The sequence below is a fragment of the Montipora foliosa genome, chromosome 12, assembly GCF_036669935.1.
Source record: "Montipora foliosa isolate CH-2021 chromosome 12, ASM3666993v2, whole genome shotgun sequence".
Classification (NCBI taxonomy): domain Eukaryota; kingdom Metazoa; phylum Cnidaria; class Anthozoa; order Scleractinia; family Acroporidae; genus Montipora; species Montipora foliosa.
Genome location: NC_090880.1, coordinates 25,162,379 through 25,183,927, shown reverse-complemented (window position 1 = coordinate 25,183,927; position 21,549 = coordinate 25,162,379). Strand labels below are relative to the sequence as shown.

The following is a 21,549-nucleotide window of genomic DNA, read 5'->3' as shown; positions in this document are numbered from 1 at the left end:
CCGAGTGAATAATACATCCAATACAAACAACTATGTGCAACAGAAGAGCCCAGTTTTGTTTCCGACAGAGGCAATGGAACAAATAAATAAAAACAGATTCCTTTGCAGAATATTGTTTACATACCACTAAACAGTGGGTTGCCGATACCTGGAGTTGTGGTTAATGAAATCAAAATAAGTTATGAAACGTTGCAACTCCAGTTTCAGAAGAGTTGTTTCGGTTCCCGATTTGTTAAAGACAAGTCTAAATCATCTTCGAAGTCTTATTCACTGAGTAATATCCCGCAACCATAAAAAGTGGAAATCCAAAAGTACGTTTTCTCCGCCTTTAGTTGGCTCGGGAAAGAATGAAACTTTCGGGACTGAACATCTTCAGATAATGTTCTACTTGCTTAAAGCCTCCAATTAATATAAGGTCTCATTCCAGTGAAAAGTCAGTATTTCTCCCAAAAAGATCGCCTCATTTTTCGGATCATTTACTTTAATCAAAAATAGAAGGAATGTCTCCACAAATTCCACTTACTGGCAAGCAAATTAAATTATTTATTTTGAAAGGCAGTTGGAAACAAACAATTTTGAGGCTTGTGTTTTTGTTTAGTCGTTTTCGGATATTCATAGAACAATGACATATACGCAGTATCTTTAGAATTTTTCAAAATATTTACTAAAGGGGAGAAAAAAAAAACCTTAGGGCGTGTAGGCGTAGGAGTTCTTATGCGCTTAAACGATAAGGAATAAAAGATTATAACAAATTAATATCGCGGCATGATCAATATATAATATTTTATTTAAATAGGCCTTTTAGGTTATAAGAGCGCCAGCCGCATGAATCAGCAAGCTCAAGAATTTATGCAAGAATGAGATTGGGATGAGGAATGAGCCCAAGGCAAGCTGAGCTTGACCGCCATTAGAACATCAAGCGGTTTATAAGTGAAATAACCAAAGAGAATGAGTAATTGTTTCATTACTTAATTTGTTCTCCAAATATTTTTATTCGTGAGGAGCGGTCCGAGTTTACAAAATAAATATCTGCTTCCAAAAAGCCTATAGGTCGTCCTTACGGAATTACGGAGCCCAAAATGCACTCAAAAGTATTTTGGGTTCGATTACCTGGTTGCTTGGCAAGCAGCGAATCATTCCTGGGCAGGAATCAACAACATCCATTCTTATAGCTTTAATAGTGGGTAGAACATCCGATCGGTGTTAAGGCCGGTACCCACGAGGGAGCTTGCTCCCGCAGCACGCTCTTGCGAGACGCTCCCGGAGCAAAGCTCCCTCGTCTGCACCAACGATTTCTAGCGAAAAAATATGTTGCGCAAAAAAATTTTGCTCCCTCATATCAAACTGGTTTGATATGAGGGAGCAAGCTCCAGGGGTAAATCTGTTGCATGAGTCTGTTTCAGGAGCAAGCTCCCTGGTGTGTACTGAAATTTGCTTACCGTGACATGACGTGTCCCCAGTTGGCCAATCAAATTGGCTTATTTTTTTCATCCACAACTCATTTCATCATTCAGCTCCCTCGTCGTGTCCTTCGTGTGTACTGGTTGGGGTACTTACCCGGGAGCGTGTTTCGGGAGCGTGTTTCAGGAGCAAGCTCCCTCGTGTGTACCGGCCTTTAAGTCATTCTACAATTCTACAATTTCGTTTGATTGATTTGATGTCATTTACACCTCCCCAATTAGTACAGTACTTGTGCTCCGATGAACAATATAGAGATTTTAACAAAACTATTATTATCATTGTAAATTTAATATCGGTATATTTCACGGTCTACTTAGTTACTCCGGTATCTTACAACGGACAGCAAATCACATCCCGTGAGCTCAGGTATCCAGCACCTTCCTCAGTATTCTGGACGTTCCTAGCAAACAGGCCTTCTGCAGACCTGAGAAATTCACCACTCAATGTAGTTGTTCTTGGTACTTTTCAAAGTCTTTACTTACGGTGCCCAATGCTGCTATGACGATTGGGATAACCTTCACCCTTTTACACTCCCAAATTCGTTAATTATTATTACTATTACTATTACTATTATTATTATTATTATTATTATTATTATTATTATTACTATCTATTATCTATCATCTTTTTCCCTTCGTTCTTTTTTTTTTAGTTTTTCTTTTTATAGATTTTTGTTAATCAGTATTCTAAGACCAAAGAGAAAGACACATATGTTATGGATTATTATTATTATTATTATTATTGTTATTATTATTATTATTATATTGTTGTTATTGCCATGTGCATGTACTTGTTCACACACAAAAAAATTAAAAATCAAATACAACTTGGTCAATAATAATTATCATCATTTATAAAATAAAATAAAAACAATTCATTTCGATTATTATTATTATTATTAGTAGTAGTAGTATTATCTTAATCACCATCGATCAGAAAGGTTTCACTGAAGTCTTCTCATCAATAATTACCAAATTATCTGTATCTGATCTGAATCTTGCGATTTGACAGACGTTTGAGGGAAATGAGGACGGTCATTCAATTAAAGTTAACAGAGTGATTATCCCTGCTAAAGCTCTGAGCGTGATGCTGATGCCCCTGTCGTGGCAAGGGAATGTCGCTTTTAGAATGGAGTTATTTGGCTGCCCATCAGGTAAGTAAGGGTAAAGAGACTACCTTTATACACTCTAAACTCCTGAAGCCTGCATTGGAAGGAAAAAATAATAAACAAATACAAAATGAATATTGTTGACCTTGTTTTGCAGCTGTGGTCAAAAAGGACGAAAATCAGAAAGGTCTCAAATATTTCAGTTTTGTGTATTATTAATCAGTAATGTTTTTATTGACCTAGTCGGAAAGTATCATAATACTCTTTGTCTCGGTTTGTCCCCCAAATTTTGCATAAGCATCGTTCCCTGTTTCTCTTGGGACTTACTATGGTCCCAAGAGAAAACAAAAACAATGCTTATTTAAAATTTTGGGGGACAAACAGAGAGTATTATGGTATTTCCGATCAAGAAGCTGTCCATAGCGTTAACCGGAGATGTTTGCCTTAGTTGATGTCCTCACGAAAAGTGCGCGGAGAGGGGGGCACTGTTCCACGGTTTCTAGCATATACTTCTCCCTAGAAAAGAACTAGCGCCCGGAGTCCGGCTTTTAACGACTGTGAATGTTCACCATAGCTTTGATTAGGTTAAAGACGGAGACGAGATATGACACCAGATTCCTCATTTTTATCCCTTTTTTTTTTTAGATTATTACTTCGTTGCCTGGTTAATGTTAGCCAAGACACGGTTCACAGTCGATTCATTAGCATCTCAGGAGGATCATGACATCTCCCGTTCGATGACAGCTGATGTCCAACTACAGGTATCACTACTTCCGGTTCAACTGTACGTTCCACAAGCCTCATATATTACATGTGATACTTTGGATAGACGTTCATTACACAAATACATCGTCTTCATGATGTCGGCTCGTCTAATGATTCCATCAAAGTTCCTCAAAGTTTTCCCAACGAGTGCACTTCTTAATCAATTATTACTTTTAGATTTATGTCCCCACAAGTAATGAATGGTCAGAGAATTTGGATAATGCCGATTGAAAAAATCCATTTTTGCATATTTTAGGGGTTTTTTTGCGACAATCTTTGTTAAATTGCTTATTCTTTACTCAGATTCAAGATCTTCTAAATGGCATTCCAGGATTTTTGAGCACTAAAGTACATCATTTTAGGTGAGAAGAAAACATTTCAATTTCAAAATATCTGCAAACATGCAGGTTATCCCGCAAACAAAGATTCTCAAAGGTTGAGCCTCCTGCTACTGAATGACATTTTATTAAGTCGAATATCAATTCCTTTTGCGAGTGAAAGGTGGAGCAGAATCAAGCGAACATTCATTTAGTGTTTATACCAACATTCATTTCTTGTTTTAAAACAATTCGTTACCAAATGCTTGAAGTATTGTGATCTTGAATTTATAAATGCTTACAACACCTTAGGTGATTGGTTATAAAATACCGGTATCAACCGGTATCTGCACTCATGATCATTTTCCCGTACACCTTGCGACGGTTACCAATGTTTCCTTTTAATTCTGATTGGTGTATTTGAATGTTTCTTCTGCTGTGATTCGTGAGAGTGATTTTTGGACGGGCTTTTCTTTTTCAACATTTGGCCAGCTAACATCAACTCGCACGATTTAGGTTCTTAATGCCGTTATTCGTGGTGGTTACACCAGTTTGTCTTTCTTTTTTAATAACTTATTTAACTACTTTTCCTTTTAGCTTTTTAACTGCATGTTCACTGACTAAAATCTTTGTTGTCTTTTCCCTGAAAGTCCACGAGAATCTGAAAAGGACGGCGCTTTGGTGACCGCCGAGGTTTTGATCGAATGCATTCGAGAGAGTCAAATAGATCTGGTTACCACTTTAAAGAGAGAAATTACGTCTGAAAACACAATATTTGAACCCAAATACTTCAAAATACAGTATACAGGTGAGTGTATCTGACTTTCCTATAAAGAGGCAACTGAGAAATGAATGATCACAAAGCGTAACTGGCAGTATGCCGATGCCCTAAACGCTTGACCATTAGCTATACTTTGGTAGTTGAGAACTGTAACAAAAACGTATTTTTGAAGTTAGATCGTCCCTCTCCAGCAATTTACCTTGACTACACTTGGTGACTGGCCGTATAAAATATCGAACCACGTTCAAAGACAAAACCTTGTTATGTTAGTCGCGGCTTGTGTATATGTTTTCGAGCGCTTTGGAGCCCGTGTCGTTTATCTACTTTGCATTACGATCGGCTGATTTGGTTTTTTCGCATTGAATGTGATTGGCCAGACTACTTGTTTCAGTTTTGCTTTCACAACACTTCCTTGAAATTCGCTTCTTTTTTTTTTTTTGACGTTCAAAATTTAGTCAGTTGGAACCATTTTTATAAAGCATTTGTCTGGCTTTCCTTTCAGCCGACCAATTACATCTTCTTGCTAATGTGTCCTTGAATCTCACCAAGAGCCCACAAGAAGTAACGGAGGTGTTACCCGACGAGAAATTTAGAGTTGAGGCAAATATTTCCATTCCCAAAGATGCTAACGCTACTGACTCAACCGCAGTACAGTACGACTTCCAGTGGGAGATTTCTACCGTAGATGAAGACACCGGACAGTTCTTCCCACTTGTGGTACTCGCGGACAATGACAGAAATATCACAATTAGTTCTGGACACGTTCCCGTTGGACTCACGTTTATCCGAGTGTCTGTCTTGCCAAAAGATGCTATTGAACCAGTGAGTTGTGATTTCGGGTTTATCAGGATACTGCCTCGTCTTGTAGCGAAAATTAATGGCCCGGGAACGGCGATCAAAGGTGGCGGATCTGTTCGCTTAGACTCGACCATTCAAGGTGAATTATTGGACTCTTTTGGATACAGGGCCGAGATGGTAACATTTTCGTGGTCTTGTCAAGTTGAAAATTCCAGCTCATCCAACTTAACTCTACTGTCGGAGTCCCCGTTTGACAATCGACTGACAAACTTTTCGCGTCAATGCCGCTTTGATCCTGGCATCCTAGACTCACTCAAAGAACAAAATCTTGTGTTGAATCCTGATTTGCTGATAGCAAATAAGACTTACATATTCAGCGTTTTGGTTACCCAAGGACAAAGATTTGTTACTGCATTACATAAGCTTCGAGTTAAAACCGACCTTTCGCTATCAATAAGGTAAGAAATCAAATCTATTGTTTCATACAGGAAGGAATTAGAGGAGAAACGATACTCCTTGCCGCTAAAATTTGCAATTGACCTCAAAATACCATTTAGCTGAACTGAACATTAGTAATTAGCTATATAGGCTACGAGTAAGGCACTTTTTGCAAAGAGTTTCTTGCCTAAGGGCAGGCGGAACATACTAAGGAACGAAAAACCTGTTGTTTAGGAGGTCACGGCGCGCTCGGAAGTGACTGATGCCCCGTCCAGACGTATCCGGAGATTTTTGTATCCGCAAATTTTTTTATGCGGATACATCTAGCGTCCACACGTGTCCGCCGTATACGCTCGGTGTATCCAGAGATTTCTGTATACGCTCTCCAGAGTGGAAATTTCTGTATACGCTGCAGCTGTGTATCCGGATACGTGTGGACGCTCGTATCCGTATATTTTTGTATACGCTGACGTCACAGTATCAGAACAAGTCTTTTTCCGCGCGAGATTTTCCAAAATGGCGGTTATTGAAGAGATCTAAAATGTCAGAATATTTGGTTTGGCACGACTCCCAATCGATATTTTCCATAGTCTTTGCTGTTTTGTAATCCATGTCACTTTAAGAAGCAGCAATACTTCATCGTCCGTCCAAACAAATGAGTTGTCTTTGGTTTTTTTCTGTTTTTCTCTTAATTGAGACATTTTTTATGGTGTTTTTTAACAGGAATTTTTTTTCGCTCTTCAAGCTCACACGTGTTGAAACCTCAAGTAAACAAACAAGAAAGCCGCGAATTTGGCGCCAAAATTATCGCAGGCTCAGCTTTCTTTGTAATGCGCATGCTCTGTTGACTAATCCTTTGAGATGTCCTGATACGAATCGGATACGCGTGGACGGTCGTATACGATTCGTATACGCTATGTGTGGACGCAGATATTTTTGTATCCGCATAAAAAAATTTGCATATACGAAAATCTCCCGATACGTGTGGACGGGGCATGAGTCACGCACGAAAAGCTTCAGTTAAACGCTTCGACCACCCACCTCCCATGCCCACTCCTGTGAAAAAAGTCATGGTTAGCACTCAACCTCGTTACCAGGGTCTCCATTGTCACTGTCGACAAAAGACCCTGGGAACGACGTTGGATTAGCTTTTTGACTTCCCCGGACAACGTCACAGATGAAAACAAGTGAAGTCAAGTTTTTTCGAAGCAAGCGGTTTCAAGTAACGTAACAAGATATGGCAGCAACGTTAATGTTCCAACTAGGAATGAAACTCTGAGCGTTTACCATTTGTCAACAAAAACCGAAAATTCCGGTTGGAAACTCAAATGGTACAGCTCATTCCACCGGAAAGTTTCTGGAAAAGATGGAAATCCTCAGAGGTATTTCTCTTTTCCCGTTCCAACCGAAATGTCCGGAAAAATCCTGTACCATTTGAAAACTCCCACTCGACCCGGTGCACTTCGCCCTCTTTTCCCACCATTCGACGCTGCAGATGGAGCCGTCATTTTGATTTGTTATTGTTTTCTTCTAGCCGCGAGAGTCTCGGGCTTGGCGAAACGCCACACCGGGAAAATCCTGTACCATTACGAGCATTCCATGCCGACCGGATTTTCCGTGCAAATGGTAAACGCCCTCTGTTTTAACGTTTAAATTCTCTTGGTTTGAAATTGTTTCGCTTAAAAGTGGCGGGTTATCTCTAGAGAGAAATCCTTGCGTATGGCCCCTGTTCACGTGATCGAGCGGCAGGTACCATTCCTCGAGTGATTGTCAGATAGTTTATTTTGTGAATTTTAGGTGTGCAGCAAACTGCCAACACAAGGTCAGCACGAGACGAAAATTGCTCTTCAGGAAGCAATGTGCAGGAATATCGTGTTCGTTTCTTACTTCTTATCACTGGTCTCTTTACATTGCCGTTAACAACGGTTCTAACCAATTCTGGAGCAAGGTCGATCATCTCTCTGAGATAGCATTAACATCATTGGACGGACCGAATCTTGCGATTAGGGGTGACAAGAAAGCTGAAATGAATCACAGCGCTCTAACAGGCAACAGAACATACAAAATTGTACTGGTTGCACGTTTGGATGAAGAAAATTACCTAGTGGATAGTCTGGTTTTCCACACAAATCTGCCACCATCCAAGAAAGGCAAGGATTCTGGTTGTACTGTAGATCCCAAGCAAGGAGAAGCCGTACTCACTGAGTTTGTGATCAAATGCGTTAACTGGACGGACATGGATCGGCCTCTTAGATATCAGTTTTCGTACCAAACGAAGTTTGGTGTTGTGGTGTTTCACACCGGTTTGCAGTCAAACCTTACCACAGATTTGCCCCCAGGAAGCCAGACGAACAACTATTCTCTTGTTGTTCAGCTGGAAGTCATTGACTTGTTAGGAGATTCATCGGTAGAGTTGGTCAATGTACAGGTACGATTTAAAGCTATAGACGTTATAACATTTTCAGCCGTCTTTATGTTTGGTGCCGATATTGGAAGCGTAGCTGAAAGTACCAACAATAAATGGTGATAAAATAAGCGTGTGGATTACTCTGGGGCTTTGTGCTCATATTGCAAAGCGACGATTAAAGTTCTAGCAACGTTCATTCGACTAAAGTGTTCCACCAAACGTTTCATCGAAAGTTCGCACCACATTCTGTCGATCGAACGAAAGTTGTTACCTCTGTTTTAATCCAGTTTTAGGGGCTAAACGCTCCCAATATTTTGTGCTGGCAAAGGAAATGCTGGCCAACAAAGCTGCATGGGACTCTTAATCATTTGAGATTTTTGTAAGTGTGTCGTGCGCGTGTCGAATCGCTCCTCACAAAACGACCACGAGGAAATGAAATTGGTGCAATATTTTGCGATCTGATTACGGCCTGCACTTTTTTGAGCTATCTTCAAGCATAAATTTTGTGACCGTTTCTTTTGACATGTGTAGTGTGACAACATGATCTTTTGAGACCGCCAAATTTTGGGAGAAAATTACATCGTTTGTTGATGTTTAGAGGGCAGAAAGTACGTACCAATTTAAGGATCCAGTGAAGGGTAGGGGGGGCGGGGGGCGGACCTTTTACTCTACATGGCATTGTTCGTCTTCACACGTATCTGAGTTCACGTTCTTCACCTCGTCTTCTAGGTAACACCACCTAAGTCCGCGGAAATCACGGCAGACTCTCAGAACAAGCTGGAAGATCTCTTTGCCTCTGGAAACTCCGAAAAGGCCATGCAACTGGCGTTTGCTATGCTTTCTATGGCTGATAGCCAGTCGGGCTCGGTTAGTAATAAATGCAAAGAAGGTTATAAATAAAAGACAGCTTCACAGCGCAGCGACTTCAAGTTTCATGTTAGGACAATCATCAGGCGACAGATCTTACATTTGCGTTCCTACTTATTTAAAGACCATTCTAATACTCTAGGGGACCATTCTAATACTCTAATACAGCTAGGGCACATCCGCAGTAGGGACCGGCTCGCTTTAATTTCCATAATTGCTTGTGGGTCATTATTAACGTCGAGCCAATCAAACTTTCCCTGAGCTGCACAGAGAGAAGTTTTCACGTACCCGTGTTTTTCTAACTCCTTGATGTATCTGAAGATGAATGCGATTGAAGCAGATGAAATAACTCGACCTCATCGATAGAATTTATAAAGAAATTGGGCCGACCTTTTCAGAATATTTCTGCATGACCAAATGGGCATGCGTGTTCAACTAGCATGCGCACCGAAGTAGCCCTGAGCAAATTAAGCAAAACGAACTGAGTAACTTATGTTAAACATAAACGGAGTTAGAGAACAACGGCATAAGGGGGTAATAACTTTTTTTCCAGTTAAAGGACTCGCTTCTTGACAAAATGGCAAATGTGGAAGTTGCCAGTATGCAACAGGCGACATTGGTTGTAGGAGTCATCGCTATGGCGACAGATAACGAAGATGGAATATCGGATGATTCTCAGGTACATAAAACGCAACATGGCTGTCTAAAACGCAATTTAATCCGTTAAAGGTGCAAAGATCTGATGCTGAGCAAATGCAAATGTTATAAAACTGACAAGTTTCTTTTGGTTGTCAGGAAAAAGCTCTGGGAATGTTGGAGAACGCCGCTGATTTCATCGCGTCTGAAATGGCTAGTGGGTCGGTGGATTCGGATCTGGTGCAGAGTATTGGTACCAGTCTTTTTAGTGGAATCGGGAACGTGCTAAATGCGGCTTCCAGTAAGGCTGGACCCGAGATGGAAGAAGAGACGAATGACGAAAATGAAGTTGGAAAAGGGGACGAAGATAAAGGGAAAGAAAAGGTTAGTATGGAATCGCGTGTTAAAGTAAATGAATTGAAGGAAACTGTGCCAGCCCCAGATGTGGATGGTGATAATCCGCTGGGATGGTGATTTGTTCAGTGAATGGCGTTATTTTCTTCAGAATTAGGTCACCATCCTTTCCATGACTGTAACTTACGCAGTTGCTTGTAATATTCGGATTATCAACTATCTGGATGGCACTGTCCTGATTTTTTAATGACCAAGACCAATTAAATAGGAACGGACCAGAGAGTAGACTTGCAAAAATGTGCTGCTTGTTAAGAAATATATATCTGTAAATTGTGTGGGTTATGCCCAACTGGGGAACGGATCGAATGTTGTTTTGACCCTTCTTCATTCGAAACCAGATGTGATGAATGGGAAATGGAAGCATTAATTTTGGCCTTTCGAGTAAACTTTAGAGAACGTTGCTGGTAAAGTTTAGCGAACTTAAAATAATTAAGAGTTGCTTGTGCATTCCTTCTGTCATTTATTCATTCCAGCATTCTTAACATTTCCCGTTACGTTCGGTACCTTTTTCTCGTTTCATTTGTCGTTTTTCGGAGCTATACTTTACATTGAGAGTTGGATTTTCAGTTCACATTTTCCAGCACACAAGCACTATTATTTCACTTCTTTCCTTTAAAGCTTAATTCTGAACGCTAAATGAGGCTTTGGCCCTTTGTAGCTATAGGTTATAACTCATAATCAACACTTTTTACAGAGCAAGCAAAGAGCACAAAATGCTGTAAATTTGGTTTCCAAAGTGGGCGACAGCTTACTGGGCACCAAAGAAGTCGGCGAAAAGCCCACTGTCTTCAAGACAAAGTCTCTGGATGTTTTGTTAGATCGACAACGGAGCTCAGATATGGGAGGCAAAAAACTCGGAGATGGTCCTAGCGGGGTAGCATTACCCTCAGGTAGCTCCCTGTTTGCAGGTCAAGGAGATGGAACACCTGAAGATGTCGATTCGCAGGCAAGTAATGAAAACTACTGTAAGATTCCAGGTGAAAGAAAGAGTGAAATTGTGACCTAAAGAGTTCATTATAAACCTTGACAACATGCTAAAACTTAACAAGATATCAAAGGTTTGAATGCAGAGAACATTGTTGTTCCGTAAAAGAGCCACATGGCCTCTCCAAGATATTGAGAAGGGACCTTAAACATCTCAGTATCGTGTTTTTTCATTAGGAGGTTTCCGCTAATTCTCTTACGTCACTTAATATGCCTCAACGCAATTTTCTAGTTCTCCCTGTTTCCGCTCTCTGTTTACGGTACTCTCGAATTCGTGAAGCGTCACCTCGAGTAGGGCAATGTTTGCGCGTCGAGGACAGGAACCTTAGCTGTCGATTCGCAGGCAAGTAACGAGCTTCAAAGCCACAACTGAGATTAATAAATTAAAAGACATTAAGATACTGGTTTCATGTAGAAAAGTTCGATAAGGAACCAGGGGTTTAAATGCGAATTTGGTTGCAGAGTATGGACACTTATCATTATTAACCGTAGTACGGTTGTTTGCTCAGTGACCTACCTTATGAATGGCTGTGAGGCTGCTGGTGACCAGGTATTGGTACAGACCTCACTTCTTTTATCATGTAAATTGTATTATTTTAATTTTAATTACTCTACATTAACATTAGAAAAGCACAAGGCAAGGTCACCGGCAGCCTCGCTTCCATTCTTAGGCCAGGTGACTAGTAGCTACAACTGTAAAATGGTCTATCTTGTCTTCACAGCAGCGTGGTCTAGCGGTACGACGGTGACGTCACCGAAAACGTTACCTCAAAATGGAACTTTTGTACTATCATAAGAGTCTTTTGATTATCCATCTCGTTCAAGTCGTACAATGTGGGCGACCTATCCTAAAATTGGATTTATTCGAGGGGTTCGGCGTAAAATTAGAGAATGAAAGGTTCTTATTTGTACGCTCACGTTCTCGTCAAAACATAAAATTTGAGATTTCAAGTAGTTGTTATGCAGAGTACCGCAAAATCACGTGCTAAAATGCGTGCGCGCACGTGCAGCAACGATGATTTTGTCCTCTTCTAACCAATGATATTGTTGTTTTGTGGCTTTGTCGTTGCCACGGCGCCGTCGTATTCCGCATTAGGGAGCTTGCTAAACGACGATGGCGAAGGCTACGAGAACGTTGTCCAAAAATATTATTTCACGGTACTGTAATAATTTCGCGATTACTTCGTCCCAGGAATAAAACTGGTGCGAACAGTGTGGATATTTGGTGAGAAAATTGGAAACGTTTTTGTCAGGTGCTCGCTTCCTTCCACAACATAACCTCAAATGTGGTCAATTCAAGGGGATGTCAGGACGAGAACAGCCAAGAAATACAAAAAGAACGGGCAGGCGTTCAAAACCATTGTTTGAGTTCACAAACCTAGTGTTTCATGGCGTTCTAGTAGCCGTCGTCGTCGTCCTCACGTAAGCTCCCCATAGACCTGTGTAAACGGACGCAACAACCAGGTGATCTGGTGACGTAATATGGAGGACTGGGAAGAAAAATTTTAACGCAGTATCCCACAACCGCGCGCGGCCTTAGGTTTTGTTTCCAATTTGCCTGCAGTATTTCCATCGCCAAAACTCAACAGATCCTACCGTGTCTCCCACATTTCCTGTTACTGAATGAAAATTCAAGTGGAAACCGTCGAGATCTAACCTCGCCCCTGCCATGTTGAATTCGGAGATAACATTCAAGGCCGCGCGCGCTTGTGGGATAGGGCGTTAAAATTTTTCTCCCCGGTCCTCCGAATTACGTCACCAGATCACCTGGAGGTCCCAACAATGTTGAGTCCGTCTGCACTCTTACAACCGAACTTCGATGTCCAAGAAAATATCTAGTTTTAATTTATTTTCCGAATAGATGCTGTCATTCAACAAGAATCCTTTCACATGGGACAAAAGCGCTGAAACAGTAAAGTCATCAGTGATCGACTTCAAACTAAAAGCAAGCGGAGGGAAGACCATGAACATTTCAGGACTTCAAGAGCCAATTGAGCTCTTCATTCCGATTACTCCCAAAACAAACGAGCCACAGAAAAGCAACGATTCTGAACCGCATTTGTTCCTTAAACCAAGCGACGGTACATCCAATATTCGCTTCCATAGGTTTTCAGTTTCGTCCCCGGAGGTGCTTGTGTCGATAACAATTAAACCCGAACACGGAAAAACGGTGGACGTCTTTGTAAACTACAAAACCAAACCAACTCCACAGAGCCACGTCTATAGCACAACCATCCCTAACTGGTCCCTTTGTACTGGTTCCACTGGAAATTCTTCAGCGAGCCAGAATTGTTCGTCGAATCCATACACCTTTACCTTCTCGAGCCTCGTGTCCAATAAAACCGGTTTTCATTTCCTTGGAATTCAATATATGAGAAAGAGTACTGAATCAGATCGAACAAGGCGATCCTGCAACCCATCAGGTCAGAGGAGGGGCAAAAGGTCCTGCGTGGATGTGAAGGACGCTCCGACGACCCCTGCCCCAACACCTATCATTGTGGTACCCAAATACAATATGTCGACAGATGTAAATTATACTTTGAGCATTTCGGTCAGTGGTTGCTTGTACTGGTCAGAATCCAAAGAGAAGTGGACTGGTGAAGGCTGCCAGGTGAGAATTCTGTCTCTTTTTCAAAGCGAGAGTGACGTTTATCTTTAAGAAAGAGTTTTCATTTTTTCTTGCGAAATTTGTTTTCATTCACTTTAAACCCTTTCGCCCTGGGGGCTCTCCATTCACGAGTAAAATCGTTAGCATTGCATTGTGTAAAATGTTAAGGTTTCGCTCGCAGAGGGAAAGGGTTAAAATAAACTTATTCATCACATAACAACCGTTAGGAAGTAATCCGTATTGTAATATGACTAGCTCCGTGAGAGAGCAAGATGTTGTAGTTTATTTATTAGTACCAATTGCAGCCCAAAGGCTGGACTACAGGTACGGCGCAACATCCTAATTAACAATACTATGTATATGCATAACGAAACGTTACAAAATCTTTAAACCTATTAGTATTAACAATAACCTTGTTTTGAAGTTGGTGCCTTAGATTGCATTTTGATTCATTATTAACTCCAACAACCCCTCACATATGGGAAGCCATATGAACCATATCCCGCGCTGTGATTCGCTAGTCGAGCGGGCAAGATGGAGCTATCTTGCTCGCTCGGGATTTCTCGCTTGGTTTGCCAACTCAAAGATAATTTTTTGGTGTTTTATCTCACAAAATAATAAATCCTTTATTGACCAAGACTGCTCGGTCAAGATGGCTAGATATTGGCCTCGTTCTTTTTTTGCTTGTTTATGGACACGCAAAAAACACAACGTGGTCAATTTCTAGCCACCTTGACCTCACGCTTGGTCAATAAACTATATATATGTTCTATCTTTCTTGGCTTCTGAGGATGCTTGTATTGATTCGCCTACCATTATTGTTTAGAAATTTTCATCAATATCTTCACAACAACCTCCATGTTTCATCCTCTAATACTGTTATATAAATATCTACATTTATATATATTTTTAATTGTTATATATATTTTGCTATCTATACCTTTTTTATTTTTCTGCAACCTATGTTAATATTTTTGTGACCACTTTTCATTTTCATTTTACTCTCTTTTATTTTGTTCAAACTTGACAAGCTGTGATGACGACCTTCTTTTTCTCTGTCGCTTCCCGCCTCGACTAGCCAATGCTATTTGCGGGAATCGCCGTTTGTATTTTTTCTATGTATTAGTAGTAAATAAAGTTGAAATTGAAGTTGCCAGTTAGAAAGCTGAACGGAACGCGAAAATGACCTGTTCTCATTTCGAATTCACTTGATTTTAACATCTGAAATCTTCAAATGATATAATTTTCGCTTATGCCATTCTGGTATTTTTATGTTTCGAAAAAAGGGTTCCAACATTTCACTTACTTGACGGGGTTGCGAGCATGCTACCTCGATGTATGTGTAATCTTCTCTCCTCTTATAATTACCTGAGTTAAAATTGCTTTTTTCGTAGACTGTCTTTCTTGAAACAACATTTAAAAGCTTGTTGTTTGAAATATCCACAGGTCGGACCAAAAACAACCTCGAAACAGTTACAATGTCTGTGCACCCATCTGTCGGCGTTTGGAGGTGATTTTTTCGTGGCTCCGAATCCCATCGATTTTGACAAAGTGTTTGCAGCGTTTGGCAACCTCGCCGAGTCTGGGAACTTTGTAGTGTTGTCTACAGTGTGTGTCATCCTGGGTTTGTATCTCATAGCTCTAGTATTTGCTAGAAGAGAAGACAAGCAAGACGAACTTAGGGTAGGTATGCAAGAGAAACAATTGCCAGCGAGTTCTTAGAAAAGAGTTAAAAGAATACTTGTGGCGCACCTTTACTGGAATCAAGTATAATAAGTGTTACTAAATAACAAAAACGAAAACAAAACAAAGGGTTCACACAAATTACTTTTGTAAATTTGCTGTCATCGTCCGAATCAATATTTCAGTTCAAAATAAAATGTTTTGGTTAGTAAAAAGAGAACACAAACTCGATGGAAAGCTCAAATACTTCAGCAGCTACGTAACTGGTTTTGAAGCACTCATAATTTGTGGTATTTGCCGAATTTTGGTAGTTGTCTTACGATGTTATGTAATAGATGCATGATGTCCTCTCATGCGCCTCCGAAGTCAAATTATTCCCGTAATACCAGCAAGCAGCTTATTTCAGTTAAGTGTTCATTTACCCATGAGAATCTTTTTCACATCACTTCATACGTTTTAGGTTGTAGCAAACGTTAACCTCAATGAAAACGAAGGAGAAAACAAGTATCACATATCGATTCAATCTGGAATGTGGCGTGGCAATGGCACGTCAGCCAACGTAGGATTGGCCATTTATGGCAGCGAGGGTAGCACTGGTGACATTTCTTTAACGGATCCTCAATTGGAGAAGCTGTTTTTCTCCCGAGGAAGCATCAACAATTTTACACTTTGCGTACAAGAATCCCTGGGAACAGTGGAGAGGATACGTATCTGGCACGACAACAGTGGCAGAAGTCCTTCCTGGTTTCTTATGCAAGTACTTATCGTGGATCTCGCTTCTGAAGAGAAGACCCATTTTGTGGCAAATAGGTAACTTATGTGAGATTTTAAGCTCAAGACTTTCTTATGAACGTTTTCCTGTACTTCGACAGGAGCGAAAAAATGTAAGCCCTCTCTTTTTTGATTCGTGTCCATTTTATCTTGGTTTGTTCATTTGAGCATTTGTGACGTTAACAGACACCTTAATTGTGGGTTGGTTGGATGAGAGCCACACTGAGATGAAAATTATCAGAGAAATTACGCCCTATAATGTCTTTAATGATGAAATGATATATGAAATGGATCACATATGAACTGCGGATATGAAATCAAGTGAAGCTATGATCCTCGCAGTTATGGACGCAATTTTTGCAATTGCGTAGAGAAGCCTGAAAAATTCATGACTTCAACGGAGTTTGAACCCGTGACCTCGTGATACCGGTGCGACGCTCTAACCAACTAAACTATGAAGCCACTAACGTTGGGAGCTGGTCATTTGTGGGTTCCAATGTTCCCGTGAGGAATGAATCAATGATGAAATGATATATGAAATGGATCAGATATGAACTGCGGATATGAAATCAAGAGTTAGAGCGTCGCACCGGTATCGCGAGGTCACGGGTTCAAACCCCGTTGAAGTCCTGAATTTTTCAGGCTTCTTTACGCAATTGCAAAAATTGCGTCCATAACTGTGATGATCATAGCTTCACTTGATATAATGTCTTCGTTTGTGAAGCACAGTAAACACCACCAATGGAAATTCCGATTGACATTTTCCATTCAATAATTTTAAGTCTCCTTGCAATGTGTAGTAAACTTTGCGCAATATTCGGATATAATGAAATCAATGGTCATTTCTCTTGCACAGAACATTCCCCCCAGCTGTAACCCCAGATAATCCCTGGCCTCTAATATATCTAACTGAGTATACCTGTTTTCGATTTCTGCAGGTGGATAGCAGTAGAGAGGGAAGACGGAAAGTTAGAACTGGATCTGCAAGCCGCTGGCAAGAAACAATTGTCAGAATTCAGGAATTTATTTTACTCCAGAACCGCAACAAATCTTGGAGAGAAACATCTCTGGCTATCCGTTTTTACACGACCCCCGCATAACCCGTTCACACGTGCGCAGCGTTTGGCTTGCTGTGTTTCAATCCTGTTTGCTGCCATGATAACTAATGCCATGTTCTACAATTTTGGTACATCGCCCGGCGATGCCATGCAAATAGGTCCCTTGAAAGTCAGCCTGATGCAGATCAAAATCGGAATCCAAAGCAGTATCGTCGCCATTCCTGTTAACGTTTTGGTCGTTTCTATCTTTAGAAATGTGAAACCGAGCGAAACGGGAGATGAAGAGACGAAACCCAAAGGATGCTTGCCACACTGGTTTTTATTCGTCGCCTGGTTTATATGCACCATGGCAACATTGACTTCGGCCACATTCATTGTGTTCTACAGTCTTATGTGGGGCGCAGACACCTCCAATGAATGGCTTGTCTCTGTGATGGTGTCCTTCTTCCAAGACGTGATCGTCATGCAGCCTATCAAAGTCCTCATCGTGGCATCTATCTTGTCCGTGTTGATCAAAAAGCCACCCGAACAGGAGAAAGTAATCGGAGACTCAGTATCCGGAAGCCAAGGAGGCGACGTGGTTCCTCCGAATGAGATAGAGCGGGAGAAAGCCCGCAAGTTCCGAAGCAGTCTTGTACTGATTGGCCGAAAAGTGCTGGAGTTTGTGCTGTTTGGGATATTTATTCTACTGATGATGGTGGTCTGCTATAGCAACAGAGGCGTTGAGCGATTCATGGTCACGCAGTCTATGGAGGACATGTTCCAGTCGTTTGCGAGGGTAAGTTTTCCATCTCTGCAATCTGTGAAGCGTTTTCTCGAAAATTAAGATATTTGACGACCAAACTCACGTGGGTGGTTTTAGCAATGGGTACGTGTATTCTGTAGCATACACCTTCATTATTATTTCCACTAGCCAGAGCAATCATAAAAATGCTATGCAAGCTTTGCATAGAAATGTAGGCTCTATAGACGACCCCAAAGGTCCCATTTAAGTGCACTAGATTTTACTATTTTGGGGAGCAGTGGGGAGAGTACTGTCTCCTTTTTTAGCACAATCTACGTCCAGCGCGACCTAAACCATGCCTGCTACATTGAGACCTCCGAAAAAGTGAATAACAATCTTCTTAACTTGAATATCGCTTGTTAAGCTTTTTTTTTTTCAAAAGAAATCTTTTTCGTTCTCAATGTTTAGGTCCATAATATTCCCACGTTTTGGAAATGGTCAAAGAATACGTTTCTACCCAGAGTATACGATGTAGGCTGGTACAATGGCCGACCCTTTCAGTACGAAGAAGGCTTCCTCAGCAATCGTGTGGCTTTCTTAGTGGGCATGCCAAGGATGAGACAATTGAGAGTTAAACCAGGTGGGTGGAAAAACAAAGTTCAATCACTCCACGAAATGGTTTGTTTTCAAAGAGGGATGATAGGCTGACGATAGATGCAGTTTCCTCAGAATCACCTGTTCTATCACGTTCTCCACATACGGAACCAGTTAAGGAATGACTTCGTGGCAATCAATTTGGGTCTGGACGTTTCATGAGTTCATAATAAACTGGTAAAGGATGTTAACATCAAGACTATATACATGACAGATAGTGCAAACTGAAATTGCAAGTTATTTATCGATCAAGGAAAAGTTTCCGAAAAAATTTTGCCCTTTAGTTTTGACCAAGATTTTTCTTTTCCTTTAACCTTTAAATTTCTTTGCTTAATCATTTTCAACGGGCAAAAATAAAAACCTCCGAATTTGCTTTAACGCTGGTTAAAGCTAATCGGCGTTCGAGCGATTAGACCATGCGTATGTGGACACGAACAAGAATTAGGTATCACGGTTCCTCCTGCATTACCATGTCGACACCTGAAGCCTGCCGACCCAAAAAGCAACCAGTGCAAAAAAGGTGGTAGGGGTATGCCATCCCCTTCAGCGATCCCTGTAACCGCAATCTTTTTTTTATTCATGTCCTAAACTTATTTTGAATCAACAGAATGGAACTGTCCAATCATGGCTAGCGAGCCTAAACTGGCGAGATTGTTTCCAAGATGCCTTCCGTTCTACATTACAGAGGTAGAAAACGTGTCTCCATACAACAGACCGAGATGGGTTCCTGTTCAAAATGCGACCATCTTCTACAACGATTTCGAACTCGAAAAGGAGTGTCCTCGGCCTTGGAGATATCGTACAGCAGAGGACCTTAACCTTAGACCCTTCGGGGGTGTAATGGCTGTGTTTGTTGGTGGAGGTTACATCGCTGATTTGGGATACAATGCCCGCTCGGCAAGGAGAGTAATAGAAGTGTTAGAGGACGACGAGTGGATTGACAATCAAACTGTTGCTGTTTTCGTCGAATTTACAATTTTTGAGCCATCTAGCTCTCTATTCTCTGCAGTGAAACTTTTGTTTGAGCGAACTCCAACAGGTGGATCACTGGCGACTGTCGCTATCAAGACGCTCTCGCTATATGCCTCACCGGATCCAAGTTCTCGATCCCTCTTCCAAATATGCCAGCTAGTATTGATGATCATGATTATTGTGTTTATATTCGCCGAGATTGGCAAGCTTCGCCGTGAAAAATGTTCATACTTTAAAGAACTCTGGAACTGGCTGGAGCTCCTTCAGATCTCAAGTACTATATGCGCATTGGTTTTCTTTTTTCTGAAGGAGTCAAAAACGAGCCAGTTTGTCAAAAAACTCCAGGAAAATCCCTTCAAGACAACAAGCATCGACTATATCGAGTTTATGTCCGACTTGGAGACATACTTGCTCTCGTTTGTTCTTTTTATAATCACAATCAAATTTCTGCGTTTGATAAAATTTAACCGCCATGTTTGCCAAGTAATTGGGACGTTACAAAGAGCGGCAACGAAAGTCTTATCTTTCATGATGGTGTTTGTGATAATTGTCTTAGCTTACACCCAAGTTGGCTTCCTAGTGTTTTCAACGGATGTTAATGCTTACAGCTCGTTTTACAGTTCGCTGCGAGCCTTGTTGCTTTTGCTATTTGGAGGCGCGATGCATTTCGAAGAATTACAGTCAACGAGCAGGTACATCACACCGATATTCTTATTCAGCTATCTTTTGACTATGTTCATGGTTCTCCTAAACATGTTTCTTGCTATCTTAAATGACTGTTACAATGAAGTCAAGAACGTGGATCCGGGAGAAGCTTTCGCTGATGCCGAACTTGGAGCATTTCTTGTGGACTACTCAAAACAGAAGGTCAAGGACTATAAGGACGAAGCTTGGACACTTGTAGAGAGCATAATTGACAGCTTTGAAAGGCTGTTACGGAAAGACAAACCACGAAAGACAGAGGATGATTTCGAATCTCTAAGCGAACAAGCCAAACTGGCCTCTTGCGATAGTATGAATGACATCGATAGTGAAGACGACTGTGGTGACAAACGCACAGATGCTTTGTTCAAGTTTAAGTCTTTAAGCAATGCCGACAAATTTGAAAGCGTGTCTTTGAATGATCTGAAAGAAAGCATAGTGCAGATTGGTCGGGAGATACGCCAATCTTTGACGTCTCTAAAATCTCCCTCCAGCAGGAAATCAAGTTACCACACTCCAACCCCTTATGACTTCAAGAGAGCCTTAGAGCGTCTTGAAGAGGACGATGGCAGTTTTACACTTGATCAGCATTCTTCTTATTTTTCTGCCTTTGGAAGTTATCTTGAAGACATTTGGCAAAAAGATCCCCGAAAATTTCGAGATGGCACACAAAAGAGTCGCCACAAATCAGGGGAAATGAGGGACAGGAATTTATGCGAGAACAAGCAATTGCTGGAGGAAAGATGAAAGCAGATTTCAATAGGAATCATCGAGAGCAGCATATTTTCACGTAGTCAGACCCTCGATACTTTGATGGCAGAATTTGGCTTTCATATTTGGTCGAAACATGACAAAAACGGAATAATTATGTTAAAATTTGTACTTATTCAGTTATAGGAAGAAGAATCTTTTTTATAAGAGAATTTAGTTAAAGATTTAGTTAAGACTAAAGCAACATTCTGCATCTTACACTTTGGTGTATGGTGCATATATATGCTTATACTGTCTATGTATGAAATTCGGACATGACTTTTACAATTTTGTCATGCCGTCGCTGTCACTTAAATAAACAGTTGCAAAAAATCCTGAAGAACGCGACTCGAATCCATGGCCCCGTTGGGTAGCAAAACATAATCAGTTAACTCCTTTGAGTCACATTCTAGCCATAAATTTTCAGTCTTCTTTGCAAATGTTTCACCTTATTACCTTGACCAATTTGACTTTAAATGAGCTATGTCACGTTATGTTAGGGTGTATTGGGAAAATCTTTAGTTTATCACGAGTTTAAAATTCGAAAATGGTCGAAAATGGTAGTGTGGAATTCCTTTACTGATAAAATTATCGTTACATCACAATTAATTAAGATGATTCTGAATGAAAACGGCCTTTATATATCCAAGC

The 21,549-nt window shown here is 40.8% G+C and overlaps 1 protein-coding gene across 1 annotated transcript in view; it reads left to right on the top strand.

Moving 5' to 3' along the window:
• The window catches only part of LOC137981049 (polycystin-1-like protein 2), a 22,275-nt gene extending 1,344 nt beyond the window's left edge, over window positions 1–20,931 (top strand). The window contains exons 2-17 of the mRNA XM_068828417.1: window positions 2,473–2,614; window positions 3,215–3,330; window positions 3,638–3,696; window positions 4,302–4,459; window positions 4,935–5,688; window positions 7,466–8,096; window positions 8,805–8,942; window positions 9,496–9,621; window positions 9,738–10,007; window positions 10,687–10,938; window positions 12,838–13,587; window positions 15,031–15,267; window positions 15,728–16,077; window positions 16,977–17,874; window positions 18,289–18,460; window positions 19,082–20,931. Coding sequence (XP_068684518.1) covers window positions 2,473–2,614; window positions 3,215–3,330; window positions 3,638–3,696; window positions 4,302–4,459; window positions 4,935–5,688; window positions 7,466–8,096; window positions 8,805–8,942; window positions 9,496–9,621; window positions 9,738–10,007; window positions 10,687–10,938; window positions 12,838–13,587; window positions 15,031–15,267; window positions 15,728–16,077; window positions 16,977–17,874; window positions 18,289–18,460; window positions 19,082–20,895 — 6,867 coding nt within the window. The 3' untranslated portion in view covers window positions 20,896–20,931. The remainder of the gene's footprint in view (window positions 1–2,472; window positions 2,615–3,214; window positions 3,331–3,637; window positions 3,697–4,301; window positions 4,460–4,934; window positions 5,689–7,465; window positions 8,097–8,804; window positions 8,943–9,495; window positions 9,622–9,737; window positions 10,008–10,686; window positions 10,939–12,837; window positions 13,588–15,030; window positions 15,268–15,727; window positions 16,078–16,976; window positions 17,875–18,288; window positions 18,461–19,081) is intronic.
• Window positions 20,932–21,549: the final 618 nt, after the last annotated feature.